This window comes from Pungitius pungitius, chromosome 1 (genome assembly GCF_949316345.1).
Source record: "Pungitius pungitius chromosome 1, fPunPun2.1, whole genome shotgun sequence".
Classification (NCBI taxonomy): domain Eukaryota; kingdom Metazoa; phylum Chordata; class Actinopteri; order Perciformes; family Gasterosteidae; genus Pungitius; species Pungitius pungitius.
Window position 1 is genome coordinate 34,198,702 of NC_084900.1, and position 18,960 is coordinate 34,217,661.

Consider the following 18,960-nt stretch of genomic DNA (forward strand, 5'->3'; position numbering starts at 1 on the left):
TGTACCATTGACAATTTTCGAGAAAACCTGTATCAAACTTTTATTCAAGGCACTTTAAACTCTGAAAGTACAGACTTTGAGACACATTCGGACGATCTAGACTTAACAGATGATTCCCTAGAGGATCAAGACCTCCATGATTTACTTCAACACAAAGTTGCATCTCTCTTACTGCGTATGCAAACAAATTTGCATGTGTCTAAAACAACAACTCAGGAAATAATAAATGAGCTTTGTAGTATTAGCTCAGTTGTAGAAGAGTGCACACCTAAAATAATTGAAAGTGTACTGATCAAGCATAATTGTGCAGTTAACAGTGCAGTCACTGCTGCTATATCCGAGATAGTTAAAAAAGTGAACCCCCTAAGTTTCTTGTCGAAAGACGGGCCTTTTGGCTCTGAATACAAAAGAGAAACTTTTTACAAGAAAAGTTTTAAAGTGATTGAGCCAATTGAATATGTTTTAGATGCATCTTCAAGGCGGAAATTTGTTTATATTCCGGTTTTGTAAGTTTTGACAGAGCTGTTAAATCGTAATGATGTGTTAGATAAAGTCTTGGAGACGGGACATATTGAAACAGTTGAACACTTGTCTCATTATAAAACATACAGAGACGGTCTATATTACAAAGACAATATTTTGCTCTCATCAGAAGATCTTAGCATTGCCCTAGGACTGTATATAGATGACTTTGAGGTTTGCAACCCACTAGGAACATAAAAAAAAAAGCACAAGGTCTGTGCAGTCTATTGGGTGATTTCTAATTTACCTATACGATACAGATCATCTGTACAGTCAATCTACCTTGCATGTCTGTGTCATAGCAATGATGTGAAGAAATATGGGTATGGAGCCATTCTTGAACCACTGATAAAAGACCTTGAACTACTTGAGCAGCAAGGATTGTATGTTCAGAAATTGGGAACAACTGTAAGAGGTACTGTACTTTATGTGTCTGCAGACAACTTAGGGGCCCACTCACTTGCTGGGCTTCATGAGAGTTTTAATGTTGACAAATTTTGCCGGTTTTGTTTAGCTAGTCGGCAAGATATTGACAGTCATGAGGTAAAGGAGAGAGTATTTCCGCTCCGGACGGTTGAAGCTCACAAACAGGACCTTCTGGAATTAAACAGACATCAGTTAGTTTCCGTGAATGGAGTAAAGAGTGACTGTGTTCTCAATAGACTTTCTCATTTCCACACAATCCAGGGCTTCCCCCCAGATTTTATGCACGACCTTTTTGAAGGAATAGTGCCACGGGAATTAAGTCTATGCATAAAGTCTCTGATATCCAAACAGTACTTTACAATAGAAGAGCTGAATTCCATCATTGAATCTTTCCCTTTCAAGTTTACAGATAAAACCAACAGACCTCATCCAATTTCAAAGTCGTTTGCATCCAAAAAATCTATTGGTGGGAATTGCCACGAAAACTGGACACTATTGAGACTTATGCCTCTGATGATCGGTCACATTATACCAGAAGATGACAAAACATGGGAAATTCTATTAGATTTGAAAGAAATAGTAGAGCTTCTAGCTAGTGGACATTTTTCAGAAGAGACATTGGCATACTTGGAGTGTAAAATCTCCGATCACAGGTGCCTATTAAAAGAGGTGTTTCCTGATTTCCACCTCCTGCCCAAGCACCACTTCTTGGAACATTATCCCGAACTGATTCGGAGATTTGGTCCCCTGGTTGATTTCTGGACCATTAGATTTGAAGCTAAGCACAGCTTTTTTAAAAGGGTGGTGCATGATTCTCACAATTTCAGAAACATCTTGCTCACTCTATCAAAAAAACACCAGCTTACTTTAGCTTACCATCTAGACTTGCCAAGTCTTTTCAGACCTGATCTGGAGGTTGGACACACTACAGTTGTTTCACCTGATGCACTCGAGCACTCCATGAGGCGGGCTGTAGAGCTGAAATATGGAAACCTAAGTCGTGTGTCTCTTGCAACCCATGCCTGCCTTTATGGCACGAAGTATTCAGAGGGTATGTTTCTGTCCGTGGGGCACACCAGTGGCCTGCCTGACTTTGGGAAGCTGGTTAAAATTCTAGTTGTGTCCAGCAAAGTGTCTTTCTTCATAGAACCATATCATGCATGGTACATGGAGCACCTGCGGAGTTATGAGTTGATGAAAAAACAGTCTTCTGAACTGGTGATTGTGGAATTACATGAACTAAATGGATATCAACCCCTGTATCCATACACAAAAGCAGGCAAACTGATCGTGACATCAAAAGTTTTTCTTCATTAAGGTATAGTTGAGCTGTTATTTTACTTTAAATGGCGTTCCTCTCCTTCCTCTGAAAAACATATGCAATATGTCCATAAGCGTAAAAACATGTTTTAAACAGAATGTTTATTAATGTTTCTTTATTGTTCATTTTGTCTTTTCTTACATTCTTTTTTTTTTCTCATCACCAGGGAAGTCGTGAGAGTTCCTCAATTGCAAGATGCTGTTGCGTGTGATCATTTCAGCACAGGACATTAGAAAGCTCCGCTTGGACTCTGTTCCAGATTCGGTTCACAGCCTGAAACTGGTGTTGAAAAACAAACTGCAGTTACGCTCTCCATTTGACCTTCAATATGAAGATGAGGATTTCAAAGACTTCTGTAACCTCACGTGTGTTGACGATCTACCGAAAGACAAGGTGACATTGCAAGTCGTTTTCTGCCCTGTCTCTTCGGACTCAAGTTTGGACACTTTAAGCTCTGCTGTACCATCATCTCCGACAGCATCCTCTTCAGCTCATTCATCATCTCCGACGACGTCCTCTTCATTGAGCAGCCAAACGGAGGGCTTTGCGGGTCAGCGTTCACAGCACTGGCCAACTCATTTTCCCATTCCCACCTTCTCATATGATGTTGAGCTGAGGCTCAGGCAGGGCAATGGTGCTTTTAAAGAAAGTGGAGCACTTCTATCCATTTCAAGGGACATGAAGTCTGAGATTCTGCTCAAACTTGCTGAAACAATATATTCATTCATGACCTACCCTACACTTGAACATTATGGATGTGTAGCCAAGGCACTTGTTGAAAAACACCCTTGCCTTACAGAACCTGGCTCCACATCTGGATGGTATGGATGGAAACACAGCATAAAGTTTAAGATGGGCAATTACAGACAGAAATTAAAAGCTGTGGGCTGCCGAGAACTGGAGGTTAATTCTGAGAAAAGAGGTGCTGGGGACACGCGAGGGAAGAGAAACAAAGTCAAGAAACCTAGACGGTCTGAAACAAATTTTCTTCCAGATCTCCCCCAGGGAAGAGACAGCAGAAGTCTTGAAGAAGATAGAGAAAAGATGGTCCAGGAGATGAGAAAAACAACCCCAAACCTAGCCTACATCGATAATGCAATGAATGCCACATATGCACTGAGAAGACAGGAGATCGTTGAAGAGGAGCCACCTGTGGCCGAAATGAGAGTAAGATGGCCTGCCCTTTTTACTGAAAGACAGGTAAAATGTGTAGTTTTTCTTAGCCATTGCAAAGTAGTAATGTTGTATTGTGTATATTGCAGGGCTCTATGCTAACATTCCTCCCATTGAGCACATGTGCTCCTAAAGTGAAATATTTGGGAGTCAAATAAAAAATTGTTTATGTAACGCTTAAATAATGTTTGGGTCAAGCGTGACCCATTTTTACATTTGATAACAGTAAAAAAGATCCTCAACAATTCACCTTATACCTGTAAATTGATGACTTCGGATGTGACCCATTGCGATATTATACCGAAAGTCTCGCGATAATTATGCGATATTTTGTTTGCGTTGCATCTCGCCTGACATGTACCCAAAGAGTATAGAAGCAACAAGAGGAGAAACTCAACAAAACGTTGTGCTGCATTCAGTCCAAGATGGCTGCGCTGCACTCAATGGAATGTTCCATTGCAAGCTGTCAGTTGTAGTGCTGAAATGTGAAAATTTAGGTGACTTTTAATTTGAACTAAAACTAATCTTACTTCTCTACATAGATCGTCAAGGAATTCACCAGGCTCATGTCAATGGACATCAATAAGTTCTATGAGGGTCTTGACAGCCATCTGCATAAACTTCTTCAGTTATTCCGGTTGAAGCGCTTTGAGGAAGTTCAAGAAATGACATCCTTAATGGAGAGTCTCGACAAGGATGTAAGTGCATATTTGTTGTAGTTGTGGTCCACATTAATAGTGCAACCCCACTGAGGAAAGTGACCCAGATGTAGATTATGACATAGTAAACTTCCTCTAATTAATGTGCTTGGATAAGGACTTTGATACGTACTGAATGAATAAGAAATGGCTCCGTAAGATGGAGGAGATGGAGAGAAACTATGGGTTTGTTGAATATAACCTGCCTGTGAGAAGGTCAGAGTTTAAGTTACCTCTTTGAACTGAAAGCTAAGTTTCCGTCATTTGAGGGTTGACAAAAATCAGAGTTCTAATATCAACTAATTTCACATATCGTGTTTTTTCAGGCATCAAACCAAAGGAAGAGAGCAGCAGCTTTGCAGGGACTGCCATGGTACATGAAGGAAAATCCTTCTACATTGATGAAGAGATGTGAGGTAAGCAGCAAAATATTGTTCAATGATATAAAAACTAGTTCACAATAGGCATATCACATATGCATATCACTTCAGGCATCCTCTGTGTGGATACACTATATAGCAAAACATGTCTAAAGCACAGGCACCTTTTTGTTTTTTGTTTGTTCATGCATGAAGCCAACAGATCCTGGGGAGGACGTCATCAAGGGAATGGTGATTGGAATCCTCTTGGTCGTTGAAGATGTGAAGGAGCCCCTTCCAGTTTCCTACAACGATGTTGCCATCGTCATCGAGGAAAAGATTGTCATGCGTCATCTCGGTGATGTACCCAACGCTTTTGTGAACCTGATGGGCCTGCTGTACATGCTGAACCTTGACTATCCAAAAGACATTAAATATACTTTTGAGGTGATTCAGCGCCTGTTCATGGGAATCGAGTCTGAGATCTGCACTCCCAGAGTCCGCTCTCTAAAGAATAAACTGCTACGCTAGAGGGATGGCTCAGGAGGATGTTTCTGCATTTGGCCCTGAGGAAGTGTTTTTTTTTGCCATTTGTTCACTATGTAGTAAGAGGAAAAGAAATGTAAAGTCCTTCTGTGGGTCACAAGTTTTTTATGTTTTCATGTTCTAACCGATCTCTATTGCTCTGTGGAGGAAATGTCTCTTCCAGACACTAATGCAGACGTTAATGTTGTAGACCAAACATGAACAGAGTGGAGATTTCAGTAATGTTTGAACGTGTTCATTTTCTGGCTGACACTTGAGCAAGTTTCTCAGAGAGAGATTCCTATTTTGTATGTATATCTTGCTGCATTTTACTGAACATTCCCTTAGAATGGATCAAGATGTAGATGTTGATAAAGTCATTTAGAGAGTTTGGTTTTTTTCCCCTCAAAGAAAGGATGCTCTTTATTTTAATTTTGTTCTTACAAGTGGGACACAGTGTAACTTCAGTTTTTGACCAGCCCTGAAAGAGTTCTCGTTTTTTACACCGTTTAGTAAGCGATGAAATCGATTGCCCTTCTGTGGGTCACCCCACCTTGTTTTCATGTACTGACTTATTTCAAAAGTATTAATCCATGTGATGTTACAGAGAAATTGTCAAGAGTGGACATTTCAGTAATGTTTGAATGTTTTCATTTTCAGCAAGTTTCTGAGATTTGTTTTGGTTTTTTATGAATCTTTTTGCAATTTACTGCAGCAACTCTGAAGATTAAAGTGATGGTTCGGAGTAATTTCATCCTAGGGTCCTTTGCACCATGACCGCGAGCCAAACACCCCCAGCTGAATAGCTGGGGGGGGGTGTTTGGCTCGCGGTCATGGTGCAAAGGACCCTAGGATGAAATTACTCCGAACCATCACTTTAACTCAGAATGGACTCAGTTGAACTCAGAGTTATTGTTTTTCCCCGAAGGAAGGGTGCTCTTATTTTTATGTAATAAATTATTATTTATGTGTGGGACAGTTTAATTTCAGTTTGAGCAGCCCAAAGCAAAAGTGTGTTAGAGGGTGTTAAGGCTAACTTTGTCCCAAGGACATCAATTGACACTTATTTTGAAGCAAGCCTAGTTGAAGTTGGACTTGTTGGGATTTTAATAAAGGTCCTTATTGAATTGTCTTTTAAGCTATTTTTTTCATGTGTTAATATTTAAGTTTGACTGTCAAATAATAATGTTTCCCCAACTTGATAAAGTAAGTTATACCAACATCTTTTTTAGTTCTCTTAAAGTAATGTTTTCCACTCCACATTACTTGATACAGAAAGTTAAGTCAACAAATCGTGAGTTGTATCAATTATGTATTCCATGTTGAGCTAACTTGATTCACAGTTGAAGGAACTTGATAAAATACATTTAACCAACATCTCTTAAAGTTATCTCAAATAATATTTTCAGGTCCAACTTACTTAATACAGGAAGTTGAGTCAACAGACTGCAAGTTGCATCAACTCCTGTTTTGAAGTGTGATAAACTTGACACTATTAGTTGACTCAAATTAACTCGGTCAAAGCAACAAGATGACTTGATATAGTTAAGTTGAGTCAACAAATTTTTTTTTACAGTGTGGGGAGGCTGGCAGGGGACATTTTGAGATAACTCTCTCTTTTCTTCTTTTTTATTCAACCCAGATTCCACCACTAAAGTTTAACCCGAAGCCAAATCCAACCCTTTGTTTTGTCTTTTAACGATACGTGTTTGCTGCTAAATAATGAATGTTCTGAACCTTTAAGGCACACGGGCCAAAAGAAAATCAGGACAACCTAGATAACGCCTAATATGTTGCAATGTGGTGTTCATATTTGATTTGAGATCATGACGCACACAAACTGGTCTCATACATATACTATATATATATATATATATATATATATATATATATATATATATATATATATATATATGTATATATACCGCATGCAGTCAGGCATGCCTGAGAAGATGAGCAGGATGCATCTTCCTCTGGTGTTTTATGTGGATAATACGTCGGTCACTACACGGTGCGGCTGTAGCTGTAGTCTGAAATCTTTTCCTGCCTTTGTGAGGCTGCAGAGCTTCATCAATCTGCCTGTTCGATTGTTTGTTTAAGGAAGAGAAGAAGAAAAAAAAAAAAGGATCAGTCCGTATTGCTGGATTCTCACCTCCACCTCTGGGCTTTGGCAGGCTGCTCGGCGGTGGACGTCGATTGTTCGAGCCTGCAGCAGAACACAGCCGTGTGACGACGATCTGTATTGTTCCCTTAATTTCTTCTCTGGGATTTCCTCTTACCAGAGAGCCCCCCCCCCTCCTTTCCACCTCCCACCCGCCCATCCTATTCAATGCACAGCCCTCAATCATCCCTCCCTCTGTCTGAAGGCCCTTGCCAAACTCTCTGGCACATGAAAACAATTGTTCTTGCATGTCGAAGGAGACGCAGCCGTCTCCTCAGACGGGATTTTCTCCCCCTCGCAGACAGCCCCTCCTCCCCCTCCTCCTCCCCCTCCTCCTCCCCCTCCTCCTCCTCCTCCTCCTTTTGGAAAAGTGGTCGTGTTCAGTAATGTCGGAAGCGAGGTATCGGAGACCTTAACCACAAAAGAGACTCAGGACCATTAATATCTTTGACATGCGGGTGGACCAAGGGGCCAGGGAGAGGTTGAAACCTGCTGAAACAGACTGTGAGAGCAGGAGATATTAAAATATGACCATGTGCCGGTTTGTCTCCAACATGAGGACTGCGCTCCCAGATGATGTTGAAAAAAGTGCTCTAAATCCTTCCCGCTCCTGGATCATCTATCTGGCTTTTTCTTTTTCTCCTTGGCAAGGCAGAGACGGGAACACGTTTGAACAGTCCGAGCAGTGATTTGTGGTCAATCTGTGGAGATGTTTTCTCCGCGTTGCTCAACAGGAGCGTGTCCTCAACCCTTCCTCTGCCATTTGTGAGGAATGGGCTGAAATGTTTTTCTCAAATAACTCTCACAAAAGGTCAAATCCTACATTTTACACAGAAAATATAGTTAGAAATCCTCCGGAGACAATAGGTTGTGTAATTCTTTAATTTAATGTTGGGTTATTCACCAAAATCTATATGGCATAGTGGAAAGGTGTTAAAATCTACTCTACCTGCTTTTTAAAAATTCTAAATTTTATAAGTTTGAATATAATTAATATTTGAAAATACTCAAGTATAATTAAATGTCCTGGATCATTTCATATGAATGTATTAATTACATATAAGATGATATGATATTGTAAAATTAAATTTTGTTACAAAAATACATTAAACATACACATTAAGAGTGTTTGCAGCTTGTCACTTTGTATAAGATAAATGGTATAATAGTACAACATTTCCCTTTAAAATAGAAGTATTGGATGAAGTAAAGCAAAGTACCCTTCAACTGTACTTGCATATCACTGCTCCCATGCCATTCTTTTTTACTTATTGTTACTAATATATACTGTACATCCTTTCATGATAACATGAATCATATTTTTGAACAACTACCTATACATTTGTGAATTTTTTTATGTAAAACTTGTGGTTGTTGTTTTAAAGCAGGTCATATTTATAAATCTTATCTTTATTTGGGGTTAATAACTCAACCAATTGGTGGTGGGTAAAGGTGCTATTTATTTAAGACAGAAATGTTTGTGACCTTCCGATCTGATATGAAAGGAAACACAAATCTTCCTTCTCTTTCTTTAGTCTCTCTGCGTAATGTATCATTTAGTTTTGCAAGATTGAGTTCAGGCTTGATATTTTAAAAGACAAAACAAAACACAGTAGAAAAAGTGAATTAAAGAGAGGCGACAAGTGTTTGGTTGTTGTTGTCTTCATTTGAATTCAAAATGAATCATGTTTTTCCAATCCATCACTCATTTCAAAACGTCCATGAGCCGTTTCTCATCTCAGGCCATAAAAGTGGCAGCTGGAGGAGGAAATGCCGTCTAGCTTCATTTGGTCTCCGCTGAAATTCTTCCTGCTCAACATCTCTTTTGGGATTAAGAGATGCGAGCGTCCCGAGGAAGAGGAACAACCCACCAAAGCGAGGCAGTAAACCTCTGCAGTGGCCCCCAGGTTGGATCCTCCTCGCGTGTCAGACATGTTAAACGCATCCACGCTGACCTTATTCCTCCCTCACCCCCTCTGATGGTCTCTGCCATCAATTTGGTACCTGTCAACCAGGAGGAGGAAAAAAAACAGTCCACTTCCGAATTGGTTGAAACACTCTACTGCGTTGGGCCGCTCTCACTAGGACAGCAGCACCGGAGGGCCGCACATCTGGGCCCCAGCGCCGGATGAAGTCAGGACTGGCGCTGACCCAAAGCCCAGCCGCACAGAGAGTTGCTTCGAGAGGTCGGCCTGCGCGTTGTTTTCCCTTCCTGCACCTCCCGTGACGTCTTCCTGCCGGGGGCGAGCCTCGGGGAGCCGTTTGAGGAGGCCCCCCCGGGCCTGGGACACCCCCCCCCCCCCGAAAAAATACTAAGTAGCCTGACAGGGGGCAGGTGGAGGGACGTGGAGGTGTAGGAGGGGGAGCTCGGACCCCCGGCGTGCACCCCCCTCAACCCCCCTTTTTCTTTAAACTCCCTTCGCACACGGCCTCCCGCGTCACCGGGAGCAGGGCCGGGTCTAGGCAGGGGCAAGAGGGGGCCTGGCCCCCTCAAATGAATGTTGTGCCCCCTCAAACACAATGCACAATGCCCAATGCCCAAGCACAATGCCCCCCTCAAGATCCTCATACATGCCTGTCTAAGGAGTCGTCCCCGCGCCGTTTTGAGGACTCATTCAAAGCGTTGCCAGACGGGGAGTCGCGGCTCAGCTGTGTCTGCGCGTCCGCCTGCTGGACCAATCACTGCGGCGTCTCCTTCAGACTGCAGAGGACAGACAGAGGCCCGCAGAGACGCGCTTGATTGTTATAATGTGCAGCGGATGTCTGGATGGTTCGAAGTGTTTCCCGGGGAGAGAGGGGTGAGTCGTCTACGTGATGTGTTGCTCGTGCTGCAGCAGAGTGTAAAAGTTGAACCCTGATAAATCCATAAGAATATAGGTTAGTAATTATCTCTCATGCTGGTTGTGTAACAGAGCTTCTGAGTGAATCTTCAACCTCTGCAGAAATGAGCTAATCTGCGTATGTGAAATGAGCTAAAGTTATCTTCCGTATCAACCGCAGCATTACATTTGCATCCTTTCCCATGATTACGCCTCAGCGGGGCTTCACCTTTTCTGCTGCAACGTGACCTCTGACCTCTCACCCCATCGCTCCCTGTCCGTTGGGCCCACAGCCCTGATTTATCCCTCTGACATACCAACAGCTGTGTTGGGGGCTCACAGTGGAGTGTGGGCTACTATTTGCCGTGACTAATCGATAACAGACTTTAAAAAAAAAGCACCAATCGCGAGATCTGGAAAAAAAATACTGCAGTCATTGACACCAGAAACCTTGAACCTTTGCGGAGGCTCTGCGGGTTTTTACACAACAATGTCTTGGCAAGATTACTGGAAAGAGTGGAAAAGTGTGTGAGAGGGAGACATCTTTCCATAAAGACATGAAGCAAAACCACTTTGAGTTGATGCTTAAGAAAATATATTTGCAAATGGAGCACAAGATTAAATACAGTTGTTATTTCAGCATTTAGATGTCAAGCAAAAAACGGTTTACAATTTTGTCTTTTATATAATTTTCAATCTGCACTTGAACCCGTTTGAACCCAGCTTGTAAGAGAAAGGTCTCAAAAGTTAGTGGGTCCCAGAAGGAAACATTTCATCAGTATACCTCAGTGTTCCAGTCATCACAATCGGAAATATAATATCACTTTTCATGGCACAATTGTATTTGATTGTCCCAACAAGAATTGGGGAATCAGGAAAAGAACTGCTTTTTTTTCATAAAATATATTTTATTTAAAACTTTCAGGTGGATAAAAAAGTTCATAAGTTTCAAACCAATGCACTGCATCTTTGAGAGGCTTATGATTACATTTTCTTGGTCAAGTATAAATAGTCTCTTCTTGATTTCCTTCATTTGATCCAGCATGTGTGTGTGTGTGTGTGTAAGTATGCGCTGTGTAACACCAGCTTTGGCTCTTCCCTGAGAAGGTTTGTGAGGGTTGTCAGGTCGCTAATCGATCACTGGCCTTCACTCAGCGTCCCATTCGCAGCGGACCCATTCTACGCATCTTTAAACAGTCTTTGCCATCCTTTATCTGAAAAAAAAGGGAGAAAAGAAAAGTTCCAAGTATATATTAAATTTTTCTACCACAGAAATCAGTGTTCAAATAAACAAAGTTGCGGCTTCACTGTTTGATGTCACATTCATTTCCAAATGCAGGATTGCGCTATTAACGAGTTGTACATTACATTACAGTACATTACATTTTGTTATAATAAAAAGGTGAATAAGAGAACACCTGTGTATGGCCGCGTGAGGAATTTAAAACGAGCGCCAAACATGTGCCGTGCGTTTTACGCACACCATAATGGACTCAAAGAGCCACATCGAACCAAAACGAACCCGCCTGTGCTCACGATGTATTTAGCATTTAAAACGAATTGTACTTCATTAAGCCGTCGTAGCAAAAAGCGCCATTTACCCCTTTCCTCTGGTTGCTCAGGCAGAAGGTGCAGATGGTGCGCGGCTGCAGCGCGCCGCTCTCTCCCTGCGCATGGACCGAGCCGAGGCACGGCTGTGCGTCGGCGCCGCCGCCGTCTCCGATCAGAAGCACGTTGGCCAGATGGGAGATGTAGCTGGACGCCAGTCGAAGAGTTTCGATCTTGGAGAGCTTTCTATCCACTGGCTCGGTAGGTATGAGGGTCCGCAGAGCTGTGAACGCCGTGTTGACACTCTGGGTCCTGCCTCTCTCCCGGGCGTTAGCGGCGCTCCTCTGTTTCACGACCACCGGGGGCTCGCCGTCCCGGTTGCGCGAAATCCGTCTCCGTTTTTCGCTGGAGTCGCCGTAGCTCTGCTCCGAGCTGCCGCCGTCGCTTTCGCTGCGGTTCTCGTCATCCTCGGAGTTGACGGTGAAGTCGGAATAGACCAAGTGCGTCGCCACGGGCCGCAGCATGGCGAAAGTCATCTTTGGGAGAGAGTCTGACGAGTCCCGGGCGAGATCAGACCGAGCGCCGACGCAGGGACCGACCCGGCGCGTCGATGTGGCACGCGGGCGGCATGTGACCACCCGGGAAAACAAAAAGCAGGATTTTTAATAACAGCTGGCCGGCTTTCCTCGCGTCGGTTTGGACGGGTCTGTTTCAGGGATGGACACCGAGTACCTGCTCAGCTGGGCTCTTATAGCGCGGTGGGAGGAGCTGCCAGCAGCAGACTTACAGTAACTGTAATAAAAACACACAAATAATCAGATTCAAATACAGAATATGAATACTAGGTGATTCAGACATAAACAGCAGAGGGGTATTGAACAAACATAAGCACAGGGGTGGAGGGGGGGTGTGTCCTGGTTTACTTTCAAACTCGTTATGGATCATTAAACAATTCAGCAAGAGAGAAAAATAACTATTGATACCCACCCTGTATCAGAACATGTTGTACTTGGATAAACTTTGTGTATTATAATGCTCAATAGTTTTTTTTTAAACTGATGAAATGCTTCCGATGCACATTTTTTGTCAGAAAAGTAGCATAGCAACAAATGCAAATATTAGAACAGAATTAAGAAGATTTGCAAAATAAATATATTTAGATCAACCATTGTACTTAGAGTAAATATACCGAGCTCAGCAAATTCCAATGCAATGGAGTCGTTTACTGGCATTTAGGAATTGTAGTTTGTTTTTCACTTCATTTACAGTTGACAGAGTTGTCCCTGACATGTTCATGTTCATTTTGGCTGGTAAACCACAAGAAACTAAAATCTTCACACAACTTCAGCAACATAAAGTTGTTGCAGCTGTTTGGAAAACTAAAGTTAGTTTTTTTCCCAGGCCAATTTTCAATGTAAATGGCCGAGACAAAAGTAAAAAAGTTCTTTCATTTGAATGTATTTTTAATGAAGCAGCAGCAAACGGACTTACATTAGATGGAGTAAACCCCCACACTGAGGCCTACACTAAGGAGCAAACCTGCAGGAGAAAGTAAACCAACAGATGACCCTGGAATGGCCAACCTGCTGCCTGGAGTTTGAAAAAACAATACAGTGGCAAATGGACGATTTAGTCCCAGCAGGCTCCTGTAGTCACATCCACCCACTTCAGTGTGCCCCGACCGTAAGGAATCAGACACCGAGGCGGTCCTATGAAGGACAAAAAACAGTGACGAGAGGCTGTGTGAATATTTCAATTAGCCAAAAAGATAGTTGTCTCTCTGGAAATTTGACACAAACTGATATAAATGTGTTATCTGATATGATGCAGTAAACACACTAAATGCCCTCAACTGTGAGCAAACAAAATGCTGCTGCTGTGTGGTTAATTATTATTATTCTTAACATTTAGATCACATCCAGCATGTGTCTTTGTGGGGCGTGTGAACCCGTTTGAGGGTGAGAGCTAAAGGCAGGAGTTCAAGTGTTCTTAGAAGACCTCTCGCGTTTCACGGAGCCAAAGAGCGCCCCTTTCGCGCGCCAGGAAGAGGTGGATTCATTTACCCGTGCTGATGAAGCGACAGCATGTTGGGTTTGCCACCCACCGAGTCCGGTCTCAAGGACCTCTGTCCGAGGAAGCTATTCTGCCTTTCTTCTTTCTATTCATGTTTCCCAGGGGGTGAATCCTAATGGTTTTGATGACACTCTTGACTTTTGAGTGAAATGGCTCAACAACAATTAGGACGCGTGGCCCTGAATGCCAACATTGACCCCCAAAAAAGCCAAATGTGGGCACATTGATATGTTCTGTTTCACACAGGTGATGCTGGCAGCTGTAGTTTCCTGAGCACATTAAACATTTGCATTCTGGTACATCAGAGGGAGGCCGTTTCCCTCACTTTCATCCAGCACGGCTGAGGGCCTGTGGACCAGTCGCCTTTCCCCTCAGCGATGAGTCTTTGGTGATTCACAAGCACTGGAGAAGCGGGAATGAGAGAGAGACGTTTCCTCCGGTGATGACACATTCGCTTACACGCTCCAACCAAGAAAGCTGCTTAATGTCGTCCTTTAGCTTCATTTAAAGAGACGAGTCGCGAGACGTACTTGAGCTCATTGAAAGCTAAAAAGAACAAGCAGAAAAGCGAAATCACCCAACTGACCCCATGCCGTGCTGCATGTGACCTCACATGTGTGATGTCACTCCAGAGACTGTGGGCTTGAGGTCGACCGAGTGCTGATGTGAGGGAGGCGGCAACATGTTTGACCACCGACAGAACCTTCTAATGAGTCAACATCAGGCCTCGCCAGATCTAAACACGTGGAACCGACTCCTGTTTTACCTCATGTACACTTTTCTAGAGCTACAGAGGGGAAAGTTGAGGGTTCACGTGTCACTAGGCACACAGTGCTGGCATGTCACTTAGAACATTTGGGTTGTTTGTAGGTAGAGCGGCTCGTCCTGTAACCACGAGGTGTTCTCTTTCTGCTGTACGTCGAACCCAGAGGGTCACAAATCATTATCATCCAATACAAAAGAATGATAACAATAATAATATAACAGACACAGGGGATATTTTACAATTATATTAGTACACAATACCAATGCTTTTAATAATTTACATACATACTTTTCAGTGCAGGCCTTTAATTGTATTTGAGTATGTTTAGTGCTTCGTTAGTACTTTTGCATATATACCCAGGATCTGAATACTTGGTCCACAGCACACAGCGCAGAGGTCAGAGGGCGGATACGGCATTGCAAATCTGGCACAAATTACACGGCTGTACCCAGCGGTAGTCTGAGGGAATTCCGGATAGGAAGCTGTGATAAGTCACCACCGCCTCAAACACCTAAACTCTTTCAAGAGGATTTGCTTGTAAAGCCCCCCCAAGTGGAACCAATGGGTGGACTGGCTAACCAGAGATCACGTTTTAGCTGTATCTTAAATGTAAATGGAACCAAATTAGTACGACTCCGTCAGGTAGTTTTATTCTGCCATTGTGTCGATTCAGCAGTCGTGAGATGACAATGATATTGCAATAATTAAAAGGACCGGTCGGATTACCTTGGGGTAAAAACCAGCGGAACAATTCATTTTTCAACAATTGGGTTTGTACAACAGACGTGTACAAGAGCATTTGACATACGGCAGGTAAAACAACTTGGCGGGGTTGTGAAAAGTACAGAATAAAGTCACTGCAGACAGTTTAGCAAGTTCTTTTGCATGAGTGAGTGATTTTCTCAGCCTCACTAAAACATAATCAATCACACACATCACATGTCAACAGGGTGCACAAACTAAGCTGCAGCTGTCAGCCCCGTAGCCACCGAGGGGAAGAACAAAGGAAACAACGTTCTGTACTGTCAGTCATTTCAAAGTTTCTCTAAAATTGGAACAATTAAAAGTATACTCAAATTGTGGTCATTCTGACGGCATCAATAGATGTCTCCGAACACGAGGGAGTCACCCAAAGTTGTTCGGTCCTTTGAGAGTTGACACGGCCACAAATCCATTTATGAAAATGTCCACAAACACTTCCCCTTCTCAGCCCCCTAAACCCCCTTGATCTGCTTAAATCCTCAAAGATAAAGCGTACAGAACCACCCATGAAAAACTGCTCCCCAGAGCAACAGGTGCAATGTCTTTTTTCATAGTGGTGTTGCGTGTCAGAATCCCCTTTGAGGATATGGTTACTTCCAGACACCGAGCGAGCCACAGGAAGTCCTCTCACACGCGACGATTCAGAGGAGAAGTTCAGAGTCCGGCGGGGGGGGGGGGGGGGGGGGGCGCTCGGTAAAAGCCGCCCTCGGGGTCTTCCTTCATTTCCTCGATGGCCACAAAGGGAGAACCGCTGGGCGGCTGCGGGGCCGGCATTGTTGAAGGCGGTGATGTCGTAAAGGCCTCGTCCCCTCTGCGCGGCGCCTTGTGATGTGTGGCGTACTCTCATCATTATGCATACCCGAGGTTCCTTCCTCCAAGACAGAGCGGCTAGGGGAACTGACTTGATTCAGTTCGGATTGCCGAGTCTCAAGGTTGGTAACGACGTCAAACGTGTACTTCATTGTTGCGCGTTAAAGAAGGTTCAATCTTATTTACTGTAAGTGGGTTGCATTCAAGTATCAGTAACTAGTATGAAGAATTGGCTATAAGCAAGGTTACTTTATACAAACATACACACAGATTTTGTCTGATGGCACCTTAGAGAAGCAATAAAAGCTTTTGGAGGATTTTTATATAATCGGCCCTTGAGGACGGCAGGGAGAGTGAAAAGATAAACGAGGGAAGCAGAGACAACGGGTAAGAAAGGCCGATGACAGCAAACGCAGCAGGACTCAACAACATCTTGCATTCTGACTTGAAATCTTGTCAGCCTGAAGTTACGTCACACCTGACTCCTCCTGCACACCATCTGCTCCACGGGCTCCTCGCTCTTACCTTATCGAGCTGTCCCAAACGTCACAATCAAAGTCGACAGTGCGTGAGATTTCATAAAGTCTTGCTTCTTTGTGGAAACATTTGGTTGTATGTCATTTTTTGTAATAGTTCTAAAATTAAACGTTGCTGCAACCCCCCCCAAAAAAGTCAGAGGCCTTTTGATTGAATTTTAGAACAAAATAACTCAAGAAAATTAACATTTCTTTCACCAGAACTCAATAGGAGCTCTTGAAATAATTAATTATAATAACATAATAATAACTTTTTTATTGCTTTTGATGTGCAGGTACAAGAATAAATAAAAAACTATGGTCCAAATGCATCATTTACAAAACCAAACATGTAATCTAAAGAGAATTTCATGACAAATGTGCTTAACTAAAGAGTTAGATTTCCCCCTGCTGGTAAATCCTTTGTTCCGCAGTCCCCAAGTGTAGAGGAGGTGTGTGTGTGTGTGTGTGTGTGTGGACCACCTGAGCAAAGCCACTTCCCCCGTCAGCGCAGGTCGGGGGTCGAAGCTCCCAAGTAAGTGCTGAGGTCTGACACGTTTGATCTGATGAGCTTGGCGGGGATGCTCGACATGTTCAGCCTCTGATATGCAGCGAACCTGTGACAGCCTCCAAAGGAGTAGTAGTAGTTCCCCCCCTCTCTGCCTGTGATCCAGAGCAAATCGATGGGAGGAACCACACCGACGTCCGCTGTCTCTTGAAGGAAAGACAGATCGATGATTACCTCATACAGGAAATGTTATTACAGATTTGAATTTGGTAAAAGCCGTGGAGGTACTACTCACTAAAGCTATACTGAAATGGCAAAACATTAAAATAGTCCCTTTTAATTAAGTAATTGTGCATTGAACATCAAAAGCAAAAGTGTTCATGATTCAGAATGGATTATTAGTGGACCGTTATCAGTGTTCTTGCTGGTACAGGTGGATCAGATGTGAAGTACTTTAAATAATAGAGGGAAGTTGAATAAGGCCGTAGGCATTATTTCAGTAAAACACATTTGTTTGTCCCGAGACACTGGTTTACAGTGCAGTAAAAACGTTATTACCTGTATCGTGTTCATTATACTCTGAACTTTGAGTTCATTCAGCACCGGAGGAATCGGTCTGATGATGACGTGCATAGGCACGTTGTGAACCTCCTCGACGTTGTCCGAGTGAATCGACCTGTTGCGTTTAACGTCACACGGAGACGACTGCGACATGTTTCAACGGGACAACACTGACACTTTAATCCGTCCGGCTTTAGTAACGTGCCGCAGGCGAAGCATTTCCCTCTCGACGAGACAGCTGGAGAAGCGTTGTGGCGCCTCCTCACTTCCGGGATTCGAGTTTAATCACGTGGTGCGTGCGCAGCAACTCGAATGGAAGGTTTTCATTGGTCCTCCGCGCTGTCAATCACAAATGCGAGACTTAGTTAATGCCCGGTATGGCCGATGAGAACAAACGTTAGCTTAAGTTAACTTAATTAACGTTAAGTAACCTTCGTTCTCCTTGTTTCTTTAGAATATATGATGTTGGTGTGCCACGTGTTGTCATATGATGGGACAGCAGAAAATGCCAGACTCACAACACTGCTGTGAATGAATTAACGTCAGCTAACTTAAGCTCGGAAGCGCGTCCCTTCGGCCACGCAGGGGCAGCAGAAGCGAGCCGTGCACTCGGCCTCCTGTGAGTTGATAAAACTGTTGTAACTTCTTTCATAGCTTCAGAATATGTAATTTACACACGGTCACGGCGCCACATGATAATGAATTTGGAGGCATGTTTCTGTTTACCAGCTGAATGTCGGTCCAATGTTTCTCTGTTTATAGCTCTGTTTTTGGTCTCCACACCAAACTGATTCTCGTCAGCTAACAAATGTACACTGACCTTTTGGGGATTTCTTCCTCACAAAAACTGTCCATTAACGTTAAACTATTGAAGTTTTGGCCAATGACCTTAAATTTAAAATAGCTGCTAAGATAATAATTCTCTAAAGCTCGCAACAACTAGGCCTAGTAGTCTAGATACATTATCAGTTGGCACTTATATACATCACTTATTGCCACTCTAAATATATTTTCCTAAATTCCTTTTACATTCCCACATATTACAATTTGTGTCGAAATGATAATAGTAATTGCAATATAAATAGATTCTTCCTTTAAATATGCATTTTATTCTAAAAAGAAGTATTTTGCCGTTTCACGCATCAAAATTGTGTAAATGAGCAAATGCTATAAAATTGAAAAAGTCATATATAAAACTGACAAAACAATGTTTTAAATTGTCAAACACAACGTTGAGGGTCTGTTTCTTAGCATGTAAACCACTCTGTAGTGTCGGTAGTCGTAGTATTTTCATGGCAGGTACTGTACATGTAGCAAGAGAACTTATTCATATAATGGCAAAACTGTTTCTCATTAAAATTCACTCCAGCAATTAGTCACGCGGTTGAAAAGAGTCGCTACAGAATCGCTACA

The 18,960-nt window shown here is 42.9% G+C and overlaps 3 protein-coding genes across 5 annotated transcripts; 1 reads left to right on the top strand and 2 right to left on the bottom strand.

Annotated features, from left to right (window-relative positions):
- The first annotated feature begins 1,510 nt into the window (after positions 1-1,510).
- On the top strand, positions 1,511-5,807 carry LOC119217958 (sterile alpha motif domain-containing protein 3-like). Of its 3 annotated transcripts, XM_062565725.1 has the most exons (5): positions 1,511-2,266; positions 2,436-3,469; positions 3,985-4,140; positions 4,467-4,556; positions 4,716-5,807. In XM_062565725.1, exons 2-5 carry the CDS (start codon positions 2,465-2,467, stop codon positions 5,028-5,030), a joined length of 1,566 nt encoding a protein of 521 aa, XP_062421709.1. In that variant the 5' UTR covers positions 1,511-2,266; positions 2,436-2,464; the 3' UTR covers positions 5,031-5,807. The 3 variants fall into 3 exon arrangements, with proteins under 3 accessions (XP_062421709.1, XP_062421713.1, XP_062421714.1); XM_062565729.1 differs by lacking the exon at positions 1,511-2,266 and having other exon boundaries at positions 2,435-3,469; XM_062565730.1 differs by lacking the exons at positions 1,511-2,266; positions 2,436-3,469 and having other exon boundaries at positions 3,715-4,140.
- A 4,787-nt stretch (positions 5,808-10,594) lies between these two features.
- Positions 10,595-12,630, bottom strand: tcf15 (transcription factor 15). Its single transcript, XM_037480777.2, has 2 exons — positions 11,606-12,630; positions 10,595-11,218 (listed from the first exon to the last, which is right to left on the bottom strand). Exons 1-2 carry the CDS (start codon positions 12,086-12,088, stop codon positions 11,156-11,158), a joined length of 546 nt encoding a protein of 181 aa, XP_037336674.1. The 5' UTR covers positions 12,089-12,630; the 3' UTR covers positions 10,595-11,155.
- Positions 12,631-14,620: 1,990 nt separating this feature from the next.
- On the bottom strand, positions 14,621-17,821 carry srxn1 (sulfiredoxin 1 homolog (S. cerevisiae)). The gene is made up of 2 exons (XM_037457387.2): positions 17,545-17,821; positions 14,621-17,190 (listed from the first exon to the last, which is right to left on the bottom strand). The coding sequence occupies exons 1-2, from the start codon at positions 17,698-17,700 to the stop codon at positions 16,984-16,986; spliced, it is 363 nt and encodes a 120-aa protein (XP_037313284.2). The 5' UTR covers positions 17,701-17,821; the 3' UTR covers positions 14,621-16,983.
- Between the last annotated feature and the right edge of the window lie 1,139 nt (positions 17,822-18,960).